At 28.7% G+C, this 20805-nt stretch overlaps 1 protein-coding gene across 1 annotated transcript; it reads right to left on the bottom strand.

Annotated features, from left to right (window-relative positions):
* Positions 1-3962: 3962 nt before the first annotated feature.
* On the bottom strand, positions 3963-8120 carry GUS3 (glucuronidase 3). Its single transcript, XM_068626402.2, has 9 exons — positions 7566-8120; positions 6994-7030; positions 6669-6852; positions 6414-6559; positions 5904-6134; positions 5622-5811; positions 5237-5362; positions 4792-4891; positions 3963-4546 (listed from the first exon to the last, which is right to left on the bottom strand). Exons 1-9 carry the CDS (start codon positions 7809-7811, stop codon positions 4196-4198), a joined length of 1611 nt encoding a protein of 536 aa, XP_068482503.1. The 5' UTR covers positions 7812-8120; the 3' UTR covers positions 3963-4195.
* Positions 8121-20805: the final 12685 nt, after the last annotated feature.

Genomic DNA, 20805 nt, shown 5'->3' with positions numbered 1-20805 from the left:
TACAATTTTTTTAAGTACTTATTATTAAAACTTATAATAATATTGTAATGGATAAGTCATAATTAAATAATGAGTAAATTATTTTATAATGTTAAACAATAAAAATAGTTTAAAAAGTTAATGTAAAAGTCAACAAATTTACTTTCTCATTTGTAATTAGATAGATGTGTAAAATTGTTTTACATGAGTATAGTTTATTTATTTTAAATAATTATGTGAAATATATCTACATTATTAATAAATTTAAATTAAATTTATAGAGTATTTGTAGTTTTATGAGAATTTCTTTTATTGTGTGAGAAAATGTTGGAGTGTAGTTTTTTAACATTTTGATATTTTTTATTGTTTGATAAAATGTTGTGTTGGTATTATATAATAAAGGGCTAATGTTTAATTTGAACTTTAAAAGATTTAGGATATTCTCGTAACTTTGACATTCCTTTTAATCTAAAATTTTAAAAAATAATGTAACTTAAATTATAAATTAATTAGTTTTTAAAGGTTAAAATAGTAATAAGCAAAATTTAGTGGTGTAAAAACCTTTTTTTTTTTCTCTCTTCTTTTACATGTAGACAATCTCTCTCAATCTTTTTCTATGTTTTTCTTTTTTATTTATTTAAGATTCTCAATGTATATATCTTCCTCTTTAAAATTATATCCTATCTTGTTATGTAATAACAATTGAGCTAAAAGTTTTTTTTTAAGAGAATTTGAATTGGAGTGTCTCATTCCTTGAAATTCTTTTTATTTTCCTTTTGCTTAAGTTAGAGTTTTATCTTATTTTGGTTAGTTGAAAAAAATATTCTCAACTAGTTTAATCTTGACTTAAAGTTTGTTATTTTCTATTTACATTGATTACATCATTAGAATCTTAGAATTTCTCTCACTACTCTTTTTTGGGAACCTTTCTAATTCAAGTTGATTTTGAGGTGAGGAAAGTTATCCTTGTTAACTATTGTAATTGATTTAGAACTGGACGTTTATTTTCTTGCATGTAACACTTAAGTAGTGAATATTTCATTGAAAAACACATTTTGAAATGGTTCCCACATCACTCAATCCATCAAAGCAGTAATGTCTACAACTACCTCCTTACATGAGACTCATGCGAAGAGTTTACCTATTCACACACTTGTTTCATTATCATAACATTTTGTACATGTTTGCTACATTTATACTATATGATTCTATAAGCTCATGATATTTTTTACGTTAAGGATATAATGCCCTTATATTATTATGCTTTAATACTTTAGTGATCAGACAACCATACTCATCCACACGTTGTACAAGAACAATGTATTTTAAAAATATTTTATGAAAAAACTTATGTTTGTTTATTCAACTCATAATAGAAGGGTCAGACGATAAAAGTGAGAAATGTCATATGCCTACAATGAAGTTAAACGATTAGTGGACGCACTCCAAATCTTATATCTTTGGACGCATGGAAGAAAATATATACAAAAGTTGAAGTCTCACAGTTTTCAAGGTAAATTCAGACACATACACAATCTATTTCTTAGTATTGTATACTTATTTTAGTATAGTCAGTACAACAGAGGTAATTGCTCAAATGAAGTATGCTCTTTCCCTCAACAAAAGGAGCACAACAACGAAAGTGTCAGTTTAAAGTCATATTTGATAAAACACTAACATAAAGAATAATAAAAAACACTAGGTCACAACTAATATTTTTGTGATGCTTATAAGTAAAAGTCATGTCATACATATGAAGCTTGATGATGATTTGTTGAACGTACATATGCATACATAAACTTTCATTCTTTTATTAGCTTCTAAGGGCTTAGATGTAGTTCGTCTTTTAGATAAATTAGAAAGAGAAGTACTTTTCACTATTATGGAGTTATCACTTAAAGAAAGGAGATTTTATATTATATATTCACTCATTTGAATGTGAGTCCCGCAAGCAAACAACTTTTTGTTATGTAGCCTAGATATGTTGCTTACTTTTTCTATGGAGATCTTGTGTATTTGTGCTTAAACTCAAAGGAAATTTAGTTAGTAGATAGTCATAAGTGGTTTTGTGTACTCATAAAGAAAATGTAACTGAAAGTCGTGTAATCATTGTTTGATTAGTAAAATCTTTTCCCTTTAACATTGAAAAATTACAAGTATTTCAATATCACTTTAGACAATAGATACATAAAATCACACATAACTTCATATTATCTCCATATGAAAAAAATAACACAAATATTTTTTTTCAATAAACCACTTCTAACTTTTCCAAATATTCTTTAATTATCACTTATAATTTTAAAAAAATAATTATTTAAAATTACTAAGTTGGCTGTCAGGATAATAGATATAATGATATACAAATGAACATTTCTTGTTGAGAAATAAAACACTCCTGATATCATTTTTAAGTTACTTTATGATTTAGCAATTATGAGCTTAAGGCAGGAGTGTGTGCATGCAATGTTCATATTCTACATAAAAATTTTATTTGGTTCTACATTACCAATCTTTTATATATTGGAATCTTGATTAAGATATAAATATGACTTGTGTGTTGATATTTTTTTATGCTAACAACAGGGAATTTATAGCCTTTTAAATATCAAGGATATATGCTAAACTATTATGCTTCACATAATATCTTTAATTTTGAATATCCTTTCATTGTATTCACAACACCATTTTAAATATACAACTACAAAAAAAAAAAAGTTTAATGTGTTAGAACCTTCATAACAATTTATAAATCAAAATGTTGGCAACCTATTAAGATGGTATGCCAAATTTAAACTAAATTAGAATTTTATTATGGTATTCCATCTTCTATTGTACGAACTTCCTCCATAGTAAATATTTTATAACCTAGCAATCATTATCATTGAAATTGTTATTGAGAATGAGTCAATGTTCTATGCCCAGATAGAAAATATTTAATTCCCTCCAAGTAAAGCTAGGAAACATGCTCATGGTTTTAAAAAAAAAATCTATAAAAACAAAAATTTAATTCTTATGATTTAGTATAATAAATTAAAAAACAGCATTGACTTATGATTAAGAGGAACTCCAAAGCTGATAAAAATAAGAAAATAATAATAGACGATGAGAAGAAAATAAATAAAATAGACGAAGAAGAAGAAGATATACATAAAATGATAATTTTAACTTTAACTTACACTTGAAAGAATATTTTCTCATCATTTAAATACAGAACTAATAGGGTAAAAATCCTTGACATTGTCGTAATAGACATTGGCTTATGTGTTCTACAAACTAGATATTTGAGGTTTTCATATTTTATTACACAACGATAGCATAAATAAATTACTAGAAGTGATTTTTTTTCTTTTTACTTTTATTTATTAGCACGGGATATTTTTCACTATATCATCAAAACAAATTGTGTTTATATTATTAATCTACATTTTAGTTATATTAGGAAATTAGTTTATTCTCCACTTGTATATATTTAGAAATCTAATTCAAAAACAAAATTTTCCGAACTCTATCATTCACTATGATTTATGTTATTTGGCTTAGAAAAATTTCTCTACGAACATTTTTAATAAATAAAATAAGAAAAAAATAAAATAGTTTTTTTATAAATTAAAATTAATTTTAAAGTAAATTCAAAAATATCTAAATTTACATTAAAAATTCCTTAAGTTCCTTAAATATCAGTTTTAGAGAAAACAAATTATTTTTTATATTAACAATTAGATATTATTTTAAAAACTAAATAAATTCATTGATATATCTAAATTAGTTTTTAAATTGTTATCTACTTAACTTAAGATTTTAATTACCAACTTTAGATTTAAATAATTAGTAACTAAAATCTGATTAAATACTAATTTTAAAACTATTTATTAATAATAGAAATTAATTTAAATATTAATAATTTTTTTAATTTTTAAAATTATTTTTTATTTTTAAAATTAATTTGTGTTGGATGTTAAAGAAAATCCTTAAAACTTTAATTGAACAAAGTAAAAAGTTATTCCATATCTGAAGAGAAACCAATTAACGTGCAAGAGAGGTTGTCTCATGCAGTGTCACTTACAATTTGCAATCTGTAATCACGTTGAACTTAATAAGCAAAAGCAGAAAACCATCAAAATCCTAGTTCTCAACCTAAATTGTTTGCAATTTTCCATGTAATTTGCTCAACCACCAAGTGAAACCAATTTTAGTTTCCCCTGGTGCCACCTAACTAGCCGCAAGCTGTAACAACAACATGAGGTAAATGGGCAAATACAATAGAGAAAGGAGCAACATTTATTGGCTCTGATGAGTTCACATATATAGGATCCAAAGGAGGAATGTCACCAGCAGAGTTTACCCTTAGAGGTTTTCCATTTAGTACCATGATTTGGCTATGTATATTCCCATCCTGTGGAGTTAGATGGTACTCTTCTCTTGCAGTTTCACTTGCAAGAGGTAATTCCATCATGTTTGAATGACTAAACATCTTTCTCAAACTCTTTGCATTGTTGTCGAAGGTTACATCAGCTTCAACACTTGTGTTGCCGTCTAGGTTGATCAACAGTACTGTGATTCCCTTCTGTAACATAGATATCATGAATAACATTTCATAGTGTGTTTGTGTCTCTTTATGGTTTTATTTGGAATAAATTCTCAAAACATATGTAACTTCAACTTTTATAGAAGTTGTCTAAATTAACTTCAAATTTATTTCATCTTATTTTCTTCTCCTACAAAGTATTTACCTTTTATCCAATGTATATATATGAAAGTGTGTGTGTATGCGCAAGTATCCCAATCTAAGAGATAAAAAAATTCACTTACGGATTGCTTTGCACAGTGTGCATAAGCTCTAATCATTTTTGTCCCAGAGAAGGTAGTTGACAGTACATTTCTTCCCATGAGTCGATGCCAAAGAAGAGCACTGCAAAGAAGAAAGAACATTTCCATAGAAACATAGTGTGGATATATTTGAAATGGGATCCCCTATTGTATTATTGGAATAGGGGTCCTTCCCAAATTTGCCAAAAACTGTGTCAAGCAATTAATGAAGCATGGAACGTTTGGTGGATTCATGTCTGCTCATGAAGAATTATACATTGATGAAGTAAACTATGCATATGTGGGTGCACAATTATGTTCCCCATTCTTCAACATGGAAATTATGACATGAAAAATGCATGTCCCCCTTGCAAACTGATCATATGGCCCTTTTTCCATCTCATGACTTCAGCAAATAAACAAGACTATGAAAGTCAATTATTAGTACCTATAGTAGTCTGGATTTGGCAGGAAATTGGTAGTATTTAGTAAACCATAGTTTCCTCCTATCAAACTCTGTCTGCAATATGTTTTAGTGTTATAAGCAGCTGACATGCCAAGCTGATCCAAATACCTGTTTGTGATATCATAACATTAGCCAAAATATTGCTAATGCTAAAATATGTTTTTGATCTCTTAAAATATCTCAAAATTCAGTTTTAGTAACCATAAAAATTTAGTACGTTTTTATTCCATGTGTTTTAGTTCCTCAGGAAGAACTACATTTTTATAGAAACTAAAATAAAATTTTAAGATATTGAGTTGAAAACATATTTGACCCTAATTCTAAAGAACCCTTGATTATATCTGAATAAAGGGAGTTTGCCACTAACCAGAAACTATAAACAAATGCATCAGATACAAGATGATGACCACTATTGTAGGCCCCTCCTGACTCACCAACCCATGCTGTAGCTGAGGTACCTGTACTTGCAAGTATATTTTTGAGGCCACTGAATGTGCTAGCCTCCATATCAAGAAAGGAAGGGTCCAGAATTTTTTCCACAAGGTGTTCATCAACACCTGTACATTAAGATAAAGCAGCCTTCAAATATAATCAAATCATGGAAATTGGGAAGATATAATGAATATTTTTCCTGTTCGGTGAGGGGTACCTGGTCCAAGGTTATAAATGTGGTGGCTGACCACATCCAAAGCTTTTCCAGATTTGCTTATAAATTCCCTAAACCAGGTTGCATCAAAGAACCCTCCAGGTGCAATGACTAGTGGCTTAGAATCAATCTCTTTATATGCAGTGTAAACTACATCTCGTAAAGTAGCAAAATCAGAAGCATATTGGTCTGCTGTAATGCTTGTTCCCACTCCACTCCCACTCAATTCATTGCCTGCCAATGACAAGTGCTCAGTATGCATTGATATGGAACAACAAAAAGATTAATTCTTCAGGGAAATTGTCAATTTTATTTCCTTCAACATAAAAGGATCGAAGAACATACCATCATTTTTTTAGCATTTTGATAAAGATAGTGTTTTCCACAAGACTTTCTTTAAAGAAAACTTGGTGTTTAGATTGTGGTAAAGTGAATTCGGTACACAGCAGACATAGCTATAGAGAGAATTATGTAAATGGTTTGGAAATTGTAATAAGAACAGCATATGCTTACCAAGTTCCCATCCATAAATGGTGTAGCCATTTCTAACATTGTATCTAATAAAGGACTCAGCATTGGTGGAATTCCAAGGTCCTGTTGCAGAACCACCATGAATTGATTTTCCAGCAAGAGCATTTAATCCAAAAATGATCTTAGCCCTGAAATAAACAGTTTAAAAATGTTTTAGAAATATGCTTTTCAAGTCAACAAGGTGAATCTTGTTGGTTCAAAACACACATGCACATCACAGGGAGAATTGAATTTTACCCTGCTTTTTCAAAAAAGTTGTGAAGTTCATCCCATCTTTTAACTGGGAGGCACCCTTGCGTGAAACCAAACATCTCAGAATCTTTCTTAACAAAAGGAGTACAAGGTTGGTGGTAATCATCAGTCCCATATGTTAACTTGTCTTGCAAACTTCCACCTAATCTGAGTTTCAAAGGTGAAAAGGCTGCACAACATTTGTAGGCAACACAATAATACCTTGATAAGCTTTCAAAACTCAAAGCATTCATCTAATAAACTAAAAAGCAACGAAAGAATTTGATTCCTGCCAAATTCAATTACACTACAGATGTAAATTATCTCTTACCTTTCACTGCATTTAGAAAAATCTTGTTGTTGAGGTCCTGAAAGAGATGATAATTAAAAGATGTATAAGATTTGGAAAGTACTGTAAACGGACGCTTGTGAACTCCTTAGAACAATTAATCAATAAATGAACACGCCTTTCAAAAAAATGAAGTCTAAAAACTCAACCCAGATGTGAATTTCCATAAACCTTGACGAAGCCAGAGTCAATAAACATCGATTATTAAGAACAAATAATGAAAGGTATATACTATTATGTCATCATGATGTGATGAGGATCTTATCACCTTGTTCACCACCACAAACAATATTCAGAAATTGACATAATATTTATTTAAAAATAGACATAATTATTTCTCTCTTTTTACTGGAATTATTTTGCAGATCGCAGACATGCATTACAGATTCAAACATCATTTCAAAAATACCAACAAAAAAAAACCATGATTAAAGAGAGAATGACAACAGACCATCAAAGGAAAGTAGCCAAAGAAAATAAAACACTCACAATTCTAAAACCACCTTCAGAAATTCATCAGCTATTTGAAAAAGAAGAAAAGAAAGCAAAAATACCAGATTGAGAAGAGAAGCAAGACCCCAACTGCATTTCCCATAGTCACATTTCTGAGGAGGCCACCAATCCAAAGTTGCACACACAAAATCAGCATCAGTAGTTCCAATCACAGCTTTGTCATCAATGGCAACAGTCCCTTTCACAGTAGCATCTCCTCCGACAGCCACTCTGGAACCAAAAATGAAGATGAAGCATGCAAAGTGAAACCATAAGCAGAGACCCAGAAGCTGAATCCGAGAACCCATTTCGAGAATCAGCCAAATTTATCTGAGTTCATGCATCAAAGGGTAATGGTAATGAGGAAGCCTTGGGAGTAGAATGTGAAGGTTTAACTGCAGAGTCACGTGCTACACTGACACTGAAAATGTAAAGGAAATTGGTAATTTAGTGGCACCACTTTTCTTAGCTGCAAAGACTTCTTTCACAAAGGCATTGCGAAGACACAATGTATTTGTAGATTGCTAATCCAGAGATTTGGCTCTTATATATTCAGTGGCCGCCTCAAAGTATCAGTATAGAAACACATGAACAGAATTTCACAAATCTTTGCATATAATTATTTGGTGAAATAATTATTTAAAAATATAGAATTAAAATTGACTTCCAATATCTTTTAATATGAGATTTGCTTTTAATTCTTTTACATTTGCTTAGTTTGTATTTTCTTTTTAAATAAATAGGTATTAGTATTAATTTTTTAATTTAATACTGTGGGATATGACTCACCTTTGTTGACATAATTGAGAGGTTATTTACGTTCACAATTAATTGAAATTATTAGGAGGTTACTTACAATTTACAATTAATTGTTATCAAGGGAGATTACCGTTCACAATTAATTGTTATTAAAGGGAGAGGTTACTTACGGTTCACAATTAATTGTTATTAAAGGGAGATGTTATTAACCGTTCCAAATTAATTGTTATTATTATTATTGTCTCTTAGAATCACTATATAGATAGTGGCTTCCTTCAAGCAATGTAACACAACAAATAGTAACATACACTTGTTTCCTTTCTCTTCTCATAAACTCTCTATTTCTTCTCTTAGGTGTAAGTGTTTTAATCCATATAGAGAGAATTTGTTTTGGGACTACTTATCTATTAGCATTTATCTATTAGCATGAGGAATTTGTTTCTTCCACATTTCCCTACAAATATAAAATTAAATAATCACTTCTCTAAATATTTCATTTTTTAACAAATTAAATTTTCACATTTTTTACTTTTTTTAATTAATTAGTTCTTAAATAATTATTTCTTAAAATGATAACATTTTCTATAATTTTATTATATATATATATATATATATATATATATATTTCAAGAACCAAAATTGCATTTTTTATTTATTTTACTGAATAGAAAATTTATAGTATACTGAGTATATGATCAGTATCAATGATAATATTTATAAATTAACATTAATAATATTATTATACACTAAAATATATATATATATATATATATATATATATATATATATATTAGTCTAATAAGTATAATATTGGATGTTGAACATATAATTTACATATTTTAGTCATTAAAATGTATATTTATATAAATATTTTTAATAAACTTTCTTCCAGTATAATTATATCATAGTTCTATGTTTGTAAAATATTCTATATATACTAATTTATATGTATTAAATTATTAGTTGATCTATAAATACAATAATATTGCTATGATATTGTCAATATTAATACCTATATAATTTCAAAGTATTATAATACAAAATACTATCATTATATTAATTATAATTATTAAGTACATCAATTTATTAAACTTATAATTTTGTTAATGTTATCCGTTATCATAACAAAATTCATTTCTTTTCAGTTAGATAATATTTGACTACTTTGTGTAATATGCTGATATTAATAGTAGTATATACATATATATAATTTTATTTTTTATTTAAATTATATATAATATTGCTTCTATTTTTATATTAAAAAAAATCTATCATTTTAATGGTTAAGTGTTAATGAGGTAAGGTTCATCCATTTAGAATTGGACAACTTAACATTTTAAGAGTAAGATGGCAATGTCATTATAACAGTCACAGTCACATTCACATAGTGAGAAATCATGAACTCTATAACCATTATGTATGTGACTAAATCTCAATCATACAATTAACTTTTTTATCCACTTGTGCTTTTATTAAATATAAGATATACCTATATATATACCTATATATATATATATATATATATATATATATTAATTAAAGAATGGGGGAGTTGTGCCATGCACGATGGTTTGATGTACAAAATAATGTGTTTAAACATCTATTAAAAGACAATTAAAGTATTGTATTGAGAGTGGTAAATATAAATTTAAATATATTTTTAATTTATGCATATATATGCCCAATATAGTTTTAGTCCATACAAAAGTATTTATTAGATTCAAATATGATATTTTCTAATCATACTCTTTTTTTTAGTTTTTCTTATTAATTATAATTATTTTAATGTCATAAAAAGAGAAAATGTTAATTAATATCATTTAGATAAATAAGAATATTTAAATTAAGATAATTATATGTTTTTAAGCATATAATATAATTAACTCAATATTTGTTATTTAATATAAATAGGTAATTATATACATTTTTATTCAATAATTTAATTTTAAATAATAATTGTTTTATTTAAAAAAAAAATTACTTTTGTAATTTATGTGATTAAATTATCAACATTACAATCATTGTAGTCACAATAAAATTCCAAATATTCTTATCACACATTTATAAGTGACAACACACTTGCAAGAAGCAACACATCCCTAAAAGGCAAAATATCCTACAAAATATCACGTATAATATATAAATAATAAATAATATACACATGTGTGCATCTCATCGTCATCATTAATAAGCATACCACACATGTATCACAACATATCAATCAATAACACACACATACATAAACATCATCATATACACATGGACCAACATCCTCTCACTATCAAACATGTGTCGTTTGAGCGAGTTTATAGTACTTGAAAGACATTACTTACTAAAATTAAGAAAAACTTCTCACTTGAACAACCTCACATTGCTTAAGCGTTTAAGCTACAAATAGAAGAATTGTTTTTGTGTTTCCCTCGCTTAAATACTCACATAATATTTAAGTGATCATTGCTTAAGCATCATTCCAATGCTTGAGAGATGCTAGTTTGCGTCACCTAACTAGTTATAGAATCATTAACCTAGTCACTTCATTAATGCTTAAGCAATCATATTGTCACTTGAGTTTTAACACCATCATGTTATATGTTAGTCTCTAATGAAACATGTGTAATACAAGTATTTAAAAAATCTCCATACATCATCTTGTAAACATTAGAGATGAGATTTATTATAAACCTACACCCCTATGAAATGGATTAGAACATGTTGGATTGATTAATTTTTTTGAAGGGTTAATGTTTTAAATTATAATTTACTTGTATACATTTGTATATTCATTTTAATTCTTAATAATTCATAATATCATATTTACGTGATTCATATTTGGTAATGAAGAGATAATATTACAATATTAGAGGTGTAATAGATAATATTGGACAAGCTTTAAATAGTTTTCCCATATATAATCATAAAACTGTATTTTCTATTTAGTTTACTTTGTCAAGTACTTTGGAATTTGTATGCATACGATATTAGTACAACTTTCAATGTATGTTAGTACAACTTTCAATGTATGTAACTAATAGACGTATTATGAAGTTCAAAGTATGTCAGAAATATACATGGTTATATAATCTTGAAGAAAACTAGTTTATTTTTTTATGTATTTTTAAATATTATACATTTTAAATTATTAAATACTCTACACATCTCTATATTTTATATATTTTGCAAAATTTAAAAATGACTTAAAAATACATTAAAAAAAAATCCATCAAATAATATAACACTGTTGGAGATCACACATCGACTAAAGATGATAATATTTCATTGTATATAAGTGGGTGCAAACCTCAATTCTATGAGCCAGTTTTATGGGGTTGAGTTAGGCTTAAAGTCCACTTCTTAATATGGTACCAGAGTCATTTAAAGCTTATCCTAACGAGTGTTTGTTAGACCTATTCTTAATAAGGTCTAGGTGTCGAGAGTGGTGTTGCAGGGTAGAGCCTAGCGTGCGCAGAGGCTGTTTTAGGCAGAGTTGGGAAAAACGGGTAATTTTCCGACTAAAACAGAACCCTAACAGAGCTACCCGACAAATAATATTGAATAAATAAAGTGGAATAATAAAAGAGTTCGGTCAATTTAGCCTAATCTCCGAGCACAACAAAAACGTGAAGGAGGAGAGTTTAATTTATAACCCTCGAACCTCCTTCCCAAACAATGAACCCACCAATGTGGGACTTGGGATTAAGCCAAAATCAACAAATCTCCACCTTGGCTTAATTTCACGTCCCACCTAAAACAAATCTTCTCAAAACATAACAAAAACAAACTTTGTAGTGCTTCAAATTTGCGCCTCCGGGCGCCAACTTCAAATGTGCAAGATATTAACCAAGTCTAAACAGTGTTCAAACTTGGCCCTTGTAACCACCTTGCCTTGTAGCGAACATCTTCTTTATTAGGAAATTCTTCTTTCTTTTCAAATACCCATTTGCACCCAATTGCTTCTTACCTTTTGGTAATTATGCCAGCTTCCACGTCTTGTTCATCTTCAAAGACTGCATCTCCTCTTGGGTAAGTGGATGGAATGTCATCAACAACTGGAAGTGCATAAGCAACCATATCCATGAAACGAGCAGGCTTCTGAATATCTCGTCTCTGTCTTCTAACTGCAATTGGCGCTGATTGCTGTTGAGATTCTTGGGTAGGAACCTCTTCCTCATCTGACTCTTCTTCTGCCATAGGAGAGTCACTTGTGGTATTTCGTGTTGGGATCACCACTGTCTGCTCAAACTCCACCTGCTTCCGGGCACACTCCACCTGTTGTGGAGTACTATCAGCTCCTTTTGGATTTACCTTTTTTAACATGGAAGATTCATCAAAGGTAACATCCCTGCTGATAATCGTCTTCTTTGCCTCTAGACACCACAAACGGTATCCCTTCACTCCAGAACTAAAGCCCATGAAAATAGCCTTCTTTGCCCGTGGATCCAACTTTGATTCAATCACATGATAATATGCAATAGAACCAAAAACATGCAAAGAATCATAATCAGTTGCAGGTTTTCCAGACCATACCTCTAACGGGGTTTTGCCATCTATAGCAGATGATGGCAAACGATTGACGAGATGTTGAGCATATGTCACAGCCTCAGCCCAAAACTCTCTGCCTAACTCAGCATTAGACAACATACAACGAACTTTCTCCACAAGTGTCTTGTTCATACGTTCCGACACCCCATTCTGTTGTGGTGTTTTTCTAACAATGAAGTGCCGAACTATTCCACAATCTTGGCATACCTTCAGGAACGGATCACTCTTGTATTCTCCTCCATTGTCTGTTCAGAGAACCTTAATCTTCCTTCCTGTCTGGTTTTCAACTTGAGCTTTCCACTTAAGGAAAATTTCAAGCACATCATTTTTGTTCTTCATAGTAAACACCCAAACTCTCCTGGAAAAATCATCCACAAAAGTGACAAAATAATGCCTACCTCCGATTGACGGAGTCTTGGCAGGTCCCCACACATCTGAATGCACATAATCCAGAATACCCTTGGTATTGTGAATTCCAGTGCCAAACTTCACTCTTCGTTGTTTTCCTAGAACACAATGCTCATAAAATTCAAGTTTGCAAGCCTTCGTACCTTTCAACAATCCCTGCTTGGTAAGAATTTGCAAGGATTTCTCTCCAGCATGTCCCAACCTCATATGCCACAACTTCGTTGCCTCAGCATCCTTCTTAGAGCTAGAAGTTGTTGTCACTACTGTCCCCACCACTGTACTACCTTGGTAGTAATACAAATTGTTCTTCCTCACACCTTTCAACATCACCAGTGCTCCTGAAGTTGCTTTAAGAATTCCATCTCGCATCGTCACAACTAGGCCTTTAAATTCTAAAGCCCCCAATGAGATGAGATTCTTCTTCAACTTTGGCACATACCGTACATCCCGCAAAATTATGGTGGATCCATCATGATTCCGCAGCTTGATTGAACCTATCCCAGCTGTCTTACATGGATTATCATTACCTATGTAAACAACCCCGCCATCGAGTTCTTGAAATTCAAATAACCATTCCCGAATGGGACACATATGATAGGTACAACCTGAATCCAATATCCACTCATCTGGATACGATGATGCTGAAAGCAAGACAATTAAAGAGATATCTAATTCCACATCACTTTTGCATTCTGCAACATTTGCATCTTGTGGAACCTTCCCTTTCTTTTGCAGTTTTTGGACAGTCTTTCTTCCAGTGTCCTTTCTCATGACAGAAAGCACACTCATCTTTGGCAACGGCTCGACCTTTAGATTTAGACCTCCCTCTTCTCCCATTTGTTTGACTTTGCTGACGACCTCTTGCCACCAATGCTTCTTCTGATGTCGTTGATTTGGTTTTCATCTTATCCTGCTTTCTCAATTCATGACTATATAAAGCAGAACAAATAACATCTAATGACACATTCTCCTTCCCGTGAAGGAGCGTAGTCTCCAAATGTTCAAATTCATCAGGAAGAGATGATAACAACATCAAAGCCAAATCTTCATCCTCAAACTTCACATCTAAATTCAACAGGTCTGCTACTAATTGATTAAACATAGTGATGTGTGCATTCATAGTAGTACCTTATTGGTAGTCAAATCGAAACAACCTTTTCTTCATCAAGAGCTTGTTCTGACCACTCTTCTTCAAAAACTTGTCCTTCAATGCCTTCCACAGTTTGTGTGCAAAAGTCTCATTTTTTACAGCATACTTCTGCTCTCTGGACAGGCAGAATCGAATAGTTCTGCATGCCAACCGATTGATGATGCTCCAGTCTTTCTCCTCTACCTCTTCTGGTTTCTCTCCTTCAATAGCAATATCAAGACCCTGCTGAAAAAGAGAGTCCAAGACCTCTCCTTGCCACATGCCAAAATGTCCAGTGCCATCAAATATTTCCAGCGCCAATTTCAAAGTGGACACCGGGAACCTCGACGATGATGACGAAGAGCCCGACACTCTGGATACATCCTTCGCTTCTTCTTCTTGATTTGCCATTACAAACTCAAAATATAATATTCAATATTACAAATAATTTCAAACAACCCAATGGCAAACCTTTGGCTCTTGATACCACTTGTTGGGAAAAACGGGTAATTTTCCCACTAAAACAAAACCCTAACAGAGCTACCCGACAAATAATATTGAATAAATAAAGCGAAATAATAAAAGAGATAAAGAGGAAGAAACATACCAGAAAATTGTTAACGGAGTTCTGCCAATTTAGCCTAATCTCTGAGCACAGCAAAAACAGCTCACTTTTATTATTATGGGATAAGATATTACAAATTGGGATATCTAATAGTGAAGGAGGAGAGTTTAATTTATAACCCTCAAACCTCATTTCCAAACAATGAACCCACCAATGTGGGACTTGGGATTAAGTCAAAATCAACAGTTTTAGGCAGTAGGTGGGGGAACCATGTGCTTTTCGTGGGGTACAGAGAAAACTTGATCCATGAAAAATGTGATGGTGTAATTAGAGTTATTACGTGCATTCTTGGATAAAGTTTAGTATTTCATTTAGGTCTTTTGTTTGAGGTTTGGGAGGCTTGGTAAGGGTAATGAAAGAACCAATGATAGAAAGCAACTAATAGTACCAAGAAATCTAGGTTACAACTACTGTTATACTAAGACTGAGCCTAAGGTATACTAAGATTAATAAAACTAAGATTACCAAAATTCTTCTCTTCTTAAAAAAAACCCTTATCACCTAAATAGGTGATGGAGCTTAGGCTTGTCCATCTTATTGAGTCATACATATTCATAATATGTTGGTGTAATAAGGTGGAGCATCCCTACAATGCTCCACATTTATTTATTCTTTTTTATATATATATATATATATATATATATATATATATATATATATATATATAAACTTCATATTTATAATTATAATCAGTTTGATTATCATTTAATAGTGTTGTTACTAAAATAATAAAAATCTTTTATAATAACATAATATGACATGAAAGATGATGATAATAAAATTTACTAAGTAGTCCTTCTTCTACCATAAAAGCCCTCTTAAAGTTTTTTTAAATACACATTTTCCCTATCCACATGAAAACTTTGGAACATTTATGAATGAAAGGGTACTCATGAAGGGAAGGTTTTAGAAAAAGTGAATGATAAGATGATGTTGGTTGGTGGTAGGGTAAGAGTTTGCTTTCTTCAAGGAACGTACAAAAATGGTTTGTTGGTTTGTGGAAGAAGTAAGGTACTGCCTTTTTAGCTTTTGCAGGCCAATGGATAACAACACCAACATCACTAATAAAAACATCTTCAACCACCACCTTTCTCACTATCTAAACCTAATTCTTAAATTTGGAAATTTAAAATTCATTTTAAACTTCTTTTTTCTCAAAGGAATTAATTGAAAACATTACTCATTGTATTGTTATCTAATTTCAAATAACTATTTTTAGAGTACAGGAGCATTGCAGTGTTTTGAAATTATACAAGTATTCAGTCTTTTTAATCTTATACAAGCTTTTTATCTGTTTTAAAATTATTAAATAAAAAATTAATTATTATATTAACTAAAGTAGATATTATGTTATAAATTATAAAATTATTAATATTTAAATTAGTTTTTATTATTAATAAAAAAATATAAATTATTTTTTAAATTGATATCTAAATAATATTCACAATATTATTTATGTGCTGAATAAACTAAACACTTTTATTTATTATTTAATTAATATCATATATTTTCAATTACAAATCTAGATTTTTAATATATGTTTTTTATAATATATTTCCTTATTTATTTTTAGTAAATAAAAAAAAAATTAAGTTTTTATTATAATTATTATAGTTATACTAAATTTTTATTTTTATGAGATACTAAAGTTTGAAATTAAAGTTAAAAATAACTTTGTTTTTTAATTTTTTTTAAAATTTATGTAGATTGATAAATTCATATTTATATGGTACGACTAAAAATAATTAACTTATACGTAAGTTTCATCTCATTTTTTATTACCTAATATAGAGCGGACCAAAATATAAAAGATGGACCAAAGTGCCACATTATATATAGTATGTATAAAATATGTGTTTACTTTTACTCCAGAATTATTCTAATTTCCATGCTGTTTTATTATATATTTCCAATTTAAATGGTAAAAGTTCAATATCATAATTAAAAGAACTATTATTTACTAACATTTAATGTCGTATTATTTTATAGTAATTATACAAAATATAAAGCATTAAATATGTTACGTGTTAAAAAATGTTATTGTGCTTATAAGATAGTGGGTATAAACTTCACTGGGAATGGAATTTTTTTATGGAGACTAAAATTAAAATTTACTTATTTTGCATATACTAAAAGTATATTTAAATTAATTCATAAAATAATAGTAAGAAATAATCACAACTGTAACTAAATCAAAATATTTTATTTTATCTTAAAATTGTTATTAAAAAGTCCATTTTAAGTCTAACTCAATCTTACCAAATCAGTTCATAAGATCAGGTTTGCATCTATATAATATGAAATGGTTTAATTTATGGTTGATGAGAGATCTTCTACACTCTTTTTACATAACTCATGTATAAGATTTTATATTTATTGATGATTCGATAGAGACCCGATAGCATTCTACACTCCCCTTACATAACTTATGTGTAAGATTTTATATTTGTGGATGATTCGATAGAAATCTAATAGCGTGGATGATCAGATCAAACTTTTATAATAAATTTTAAATGACTTTGATATCATATTAAAAAATAAACTTTAAATTAACTCAATTTTATAAAATTATTCATAAAACAAACATCCACATATATATTATAAAAATTTTAATTTTTAATCGAAATGAAATCTCAAATACTAAAGTTATACTTCTTACGCAGTAAATTAATTTTTTATAATTATATATGTTGCCATGTGTCATGATATTTGATGGCTTACGGCATGATGCACCATGGATGGCTTGTAATGTTTGGAATTTGGGATGAATGAAGCCACAAAAGCTTTTGGATAAAGTGAAGCAGTTTTGTTTTCCAGCCACGAAGCTATTATTTTATATTCAGTGGATAACATTTTTTTATATGTGTTTTTCAAGTCTCAATTCCTCAATTGCAAGTTTAGGAAAGAAAGACCACGTTTTATTCCAATATTCCAATATCATATTAGATATTTAATTAATTCAGTTTAAATTATTGAGTTGCAAAACTTTTTTTACCAATTGTAAACAAAATTATATTTTTGAAAATTATTTTCTAAATCTAAAGTAGCTAGACTTTATGTTTAAACATTCTTTAATCGTTCTCCATTTCTGGCTATTTTTCCTACATCTAACAAAATATGAAAATTATAACAACTTTTACCATAATGTAAAGTTGTCACTTAAAAAAAAAATCATGAAATAGAAATCAATATTTAGAAAGACAAAAATAATTAGTTTAGTAACTATATTATATATAATTTTAGAAATTAAACAAAAATTAATTTATAAATTAGTTTCTATTATTGTTAAATAGTTTTTAAATTTGTATCTAATTAGCAATCAAGATTTTAACTATCAAATATTTAGTTTCTAAATTTGGTCTCTACAACCGAATATTGCAACGAATGTCGAAAATTAGCTTTGATTTATGCGTTATTATTAATTTTTGTTTGTGATAATTTTGAGATGTGGGGAGTTCTGATCTTGAAATTAAATGTTAATTTATATAATTAAATTTGATGTTTTAAGAAACCATAGCTACTGGAATCACGTTAAATTTTATAGAGGCCCTCTAATGAGTTATAACAGTAAAAAAAATTCCAGGGTGCTAAATAATAAGTGTGAAATAATTATATAAATATCTTTCTCTTTTTCAAAACTCACATTTAGATTGAAACCTTTTACACAAATAATATATACAAAACTTGATAGAATTATAGTGGAGAGGGATGAAGGTCTTCTTTAAGGATAGGTATAAGCTATAGAAGTGTGTATAGTGTTCAAGACAAGGAAGTTGAGTGCATTATGATCCAAGTTTAAAAAGTGATAACACAGTGATTTGGTTTTCTATAAACACGGATAAGGATATTATAACGTAATCATCCAAACAAATTGAAGCAACTTTCTGATGTTGTAAATGGAGCTTATGCAGATGATAGTGAAACCACTTTCTTAACTAAATTCAAACCTATATCAGTACTCCATCTCCATTAACTTTATGGCCTTTCATTTGTGCTTTAGTCTCAAATAAGATCTTAGATATCACAAAATTCAAAAGTTAGATTTGAAGGAACTTCAAACAAAATCACTTCCTATATTCCTGATAAATCTGTTTTGGTTTCAAATTATGGACCACATCACGTGAAGTGGTTGCAACATTATACTCCTAAAATAGTCTCCAACTGCATAATGACACACAAATAATGTTTATGTTAGATTATAACAGCTCACAAATTATTCACTCTCCCTTTTCTTTCTTGGTGGATTTAGAGAGTTTTGAAGGGTTAAAGAACTTTAGATGGCTGTGAATTGGTTATGAAGTAAAAGCTCAGATATAGTAATAAGATGAATGAGTCTGAATGGTAATTAAAAATAAAGATATTTATATAGTATTTAAGTTGATGCGAACTTTAAATTAGAAGCTGATTTTACAATATTAAAAACATTTATTATGGTATCAAAATTATTTAAATTTTATCTTAACAACTTGTTAATTTATCAAACGTATCTGATTAGCTTACTTAATATGTATATTTGTGATTGTATTGGTTTATTTTTTGTTATTTATTAAGATTATTTTCTCATGATAGATTAAAGGTACTCAGCAGTGGATTTTATATTTTTTTAATGTACAAAATATAGGAATTTAGATCACTTATTTAACTAAGAATGTTTACTAGGTTGAGTGATCAAAAGACTCGATTATCAAATTAGGTGTTATTTGTGATTAGGTTCCAACTCAACCTAACAATATCAATTTTTCTACAAAATTGAGTGAAAAGCTTTATGTGTTGAACCTAATTAAGATTTAACCTAACCCTGAGTTACTAAAATTATTAAATAATAATAAGAACAATATTAGAATAATTATTATTCAATTAATTTTATTATTTTATTAATTAAATGTATGTTTTTGAAATATTAAATTATTCCATATTCCGCTCCTTGCATCATAATCACCTTATTCTTACGTTTTTCTCTTGTTCCTTCTGAAGTGACCTTTCACATTTATTTAATCACTTGGTTGTGTCCGGTGAGAATTTTCTTAGAATTATCACCTTAAATAGTTAATTTCAAAATCATAAACAACAACAATCAATTAAAATATATAATCTTAAAATCATCTAAAATGAAAAGGTGTGTTTATTTGGATATAAAATTTCAACCTGAAACTAGATTTAGATTTAGAATTTGTTTCAAATCTTTTATATTCAAATTAACTGATTGTTCATTTTTTTTTAATTTCGCATAAATTATAAATTGTGATTGTGTTTTGCGTCTATGTGAAATTCAAGGGATCTAGATTTAGATCTACAAGTAATCATGTTCACGTGATTTTAACACAGATTGAATTTGAATATATTTTTTTAACCATGAAAATTTTTCCGTACATAATTGAAACTTTATTTTTTTATTTTACTTCAGTAATTTTAACTTATTCTATTCTGATTTTATTTTTTTAATATAATTCTACTTTGAATTTAATTTTCAATTTTCTTTGAATCTATTTTAAATTTATTTATGCAATTTTATTTAATTTTTCTTTTGATTTAATTATATAATTTTTAGTTGATTATATATTGATTTTATTTAGAATTTAATTCTGCAATATTTGTCTCAATTTTATTTTAAATTTAATACTATAATTTTAAATTTGTCTGTTTTAATCTTAATTACGAATTTAGTTTTTTAATATTTAATTTATTTATTTATTAATTTAATTGTGAAATTTTAATTTACAATCCTGATTGAATTTATTTTAAGTTTAATGTTATAATTTTAATTGAATCTAAATTAAAATCTTCTGACATAATTTTGAATTCAATTTATTTATGTTTTAGAAAAGAAAGACGTTAGTTATTT

Source organism: Phaseolus vulgaris, chromosome 9 (genome assembly GCF_051622355.1).
Source record: "Phaseolus vulgaris cultivar YP4 chromosome 9, ASM5162235v1, whole genome shotgun sequence".
Classification (NCBI taxonomy): Eukaryota; Viridiplantae; Streptophyta; class Magnoliopsida; order Fabales; family Fabaceae; genus Phaseolus; species Phaseolus vulgaris.
The sequence above is the reverse complement of the archived record's forward strand: the minus strand, read 5'-3'. Positions and strand labels throughout refer to the sequence as shown.

Excerpts from the sequence above, each read along its gene's own strand:
- GUS3 (XM_068626402.2), bottom strand. The coding sequence starts at position 7,811 with ATGGGTTCTCGGATTCAGCTTCTGGGTCTCTGCTTATGGTTTCACTTT. Across the intron at positions 7,031-7,565 it reads TTGCTTCTCTTCTCAATCTG|GACCTCAACAACAAGATTTT; the intron begins GTATTTTTGCTT and ends CATCTCTTTCAG. Across the intron at positions 4,892-5,236 it reads CCAAATCCAGACTACTATAG|TGCTCTTCTTTGGCATCGAC; the intron begins GTACTAATAATT and ends TCTTCTTTGCAG.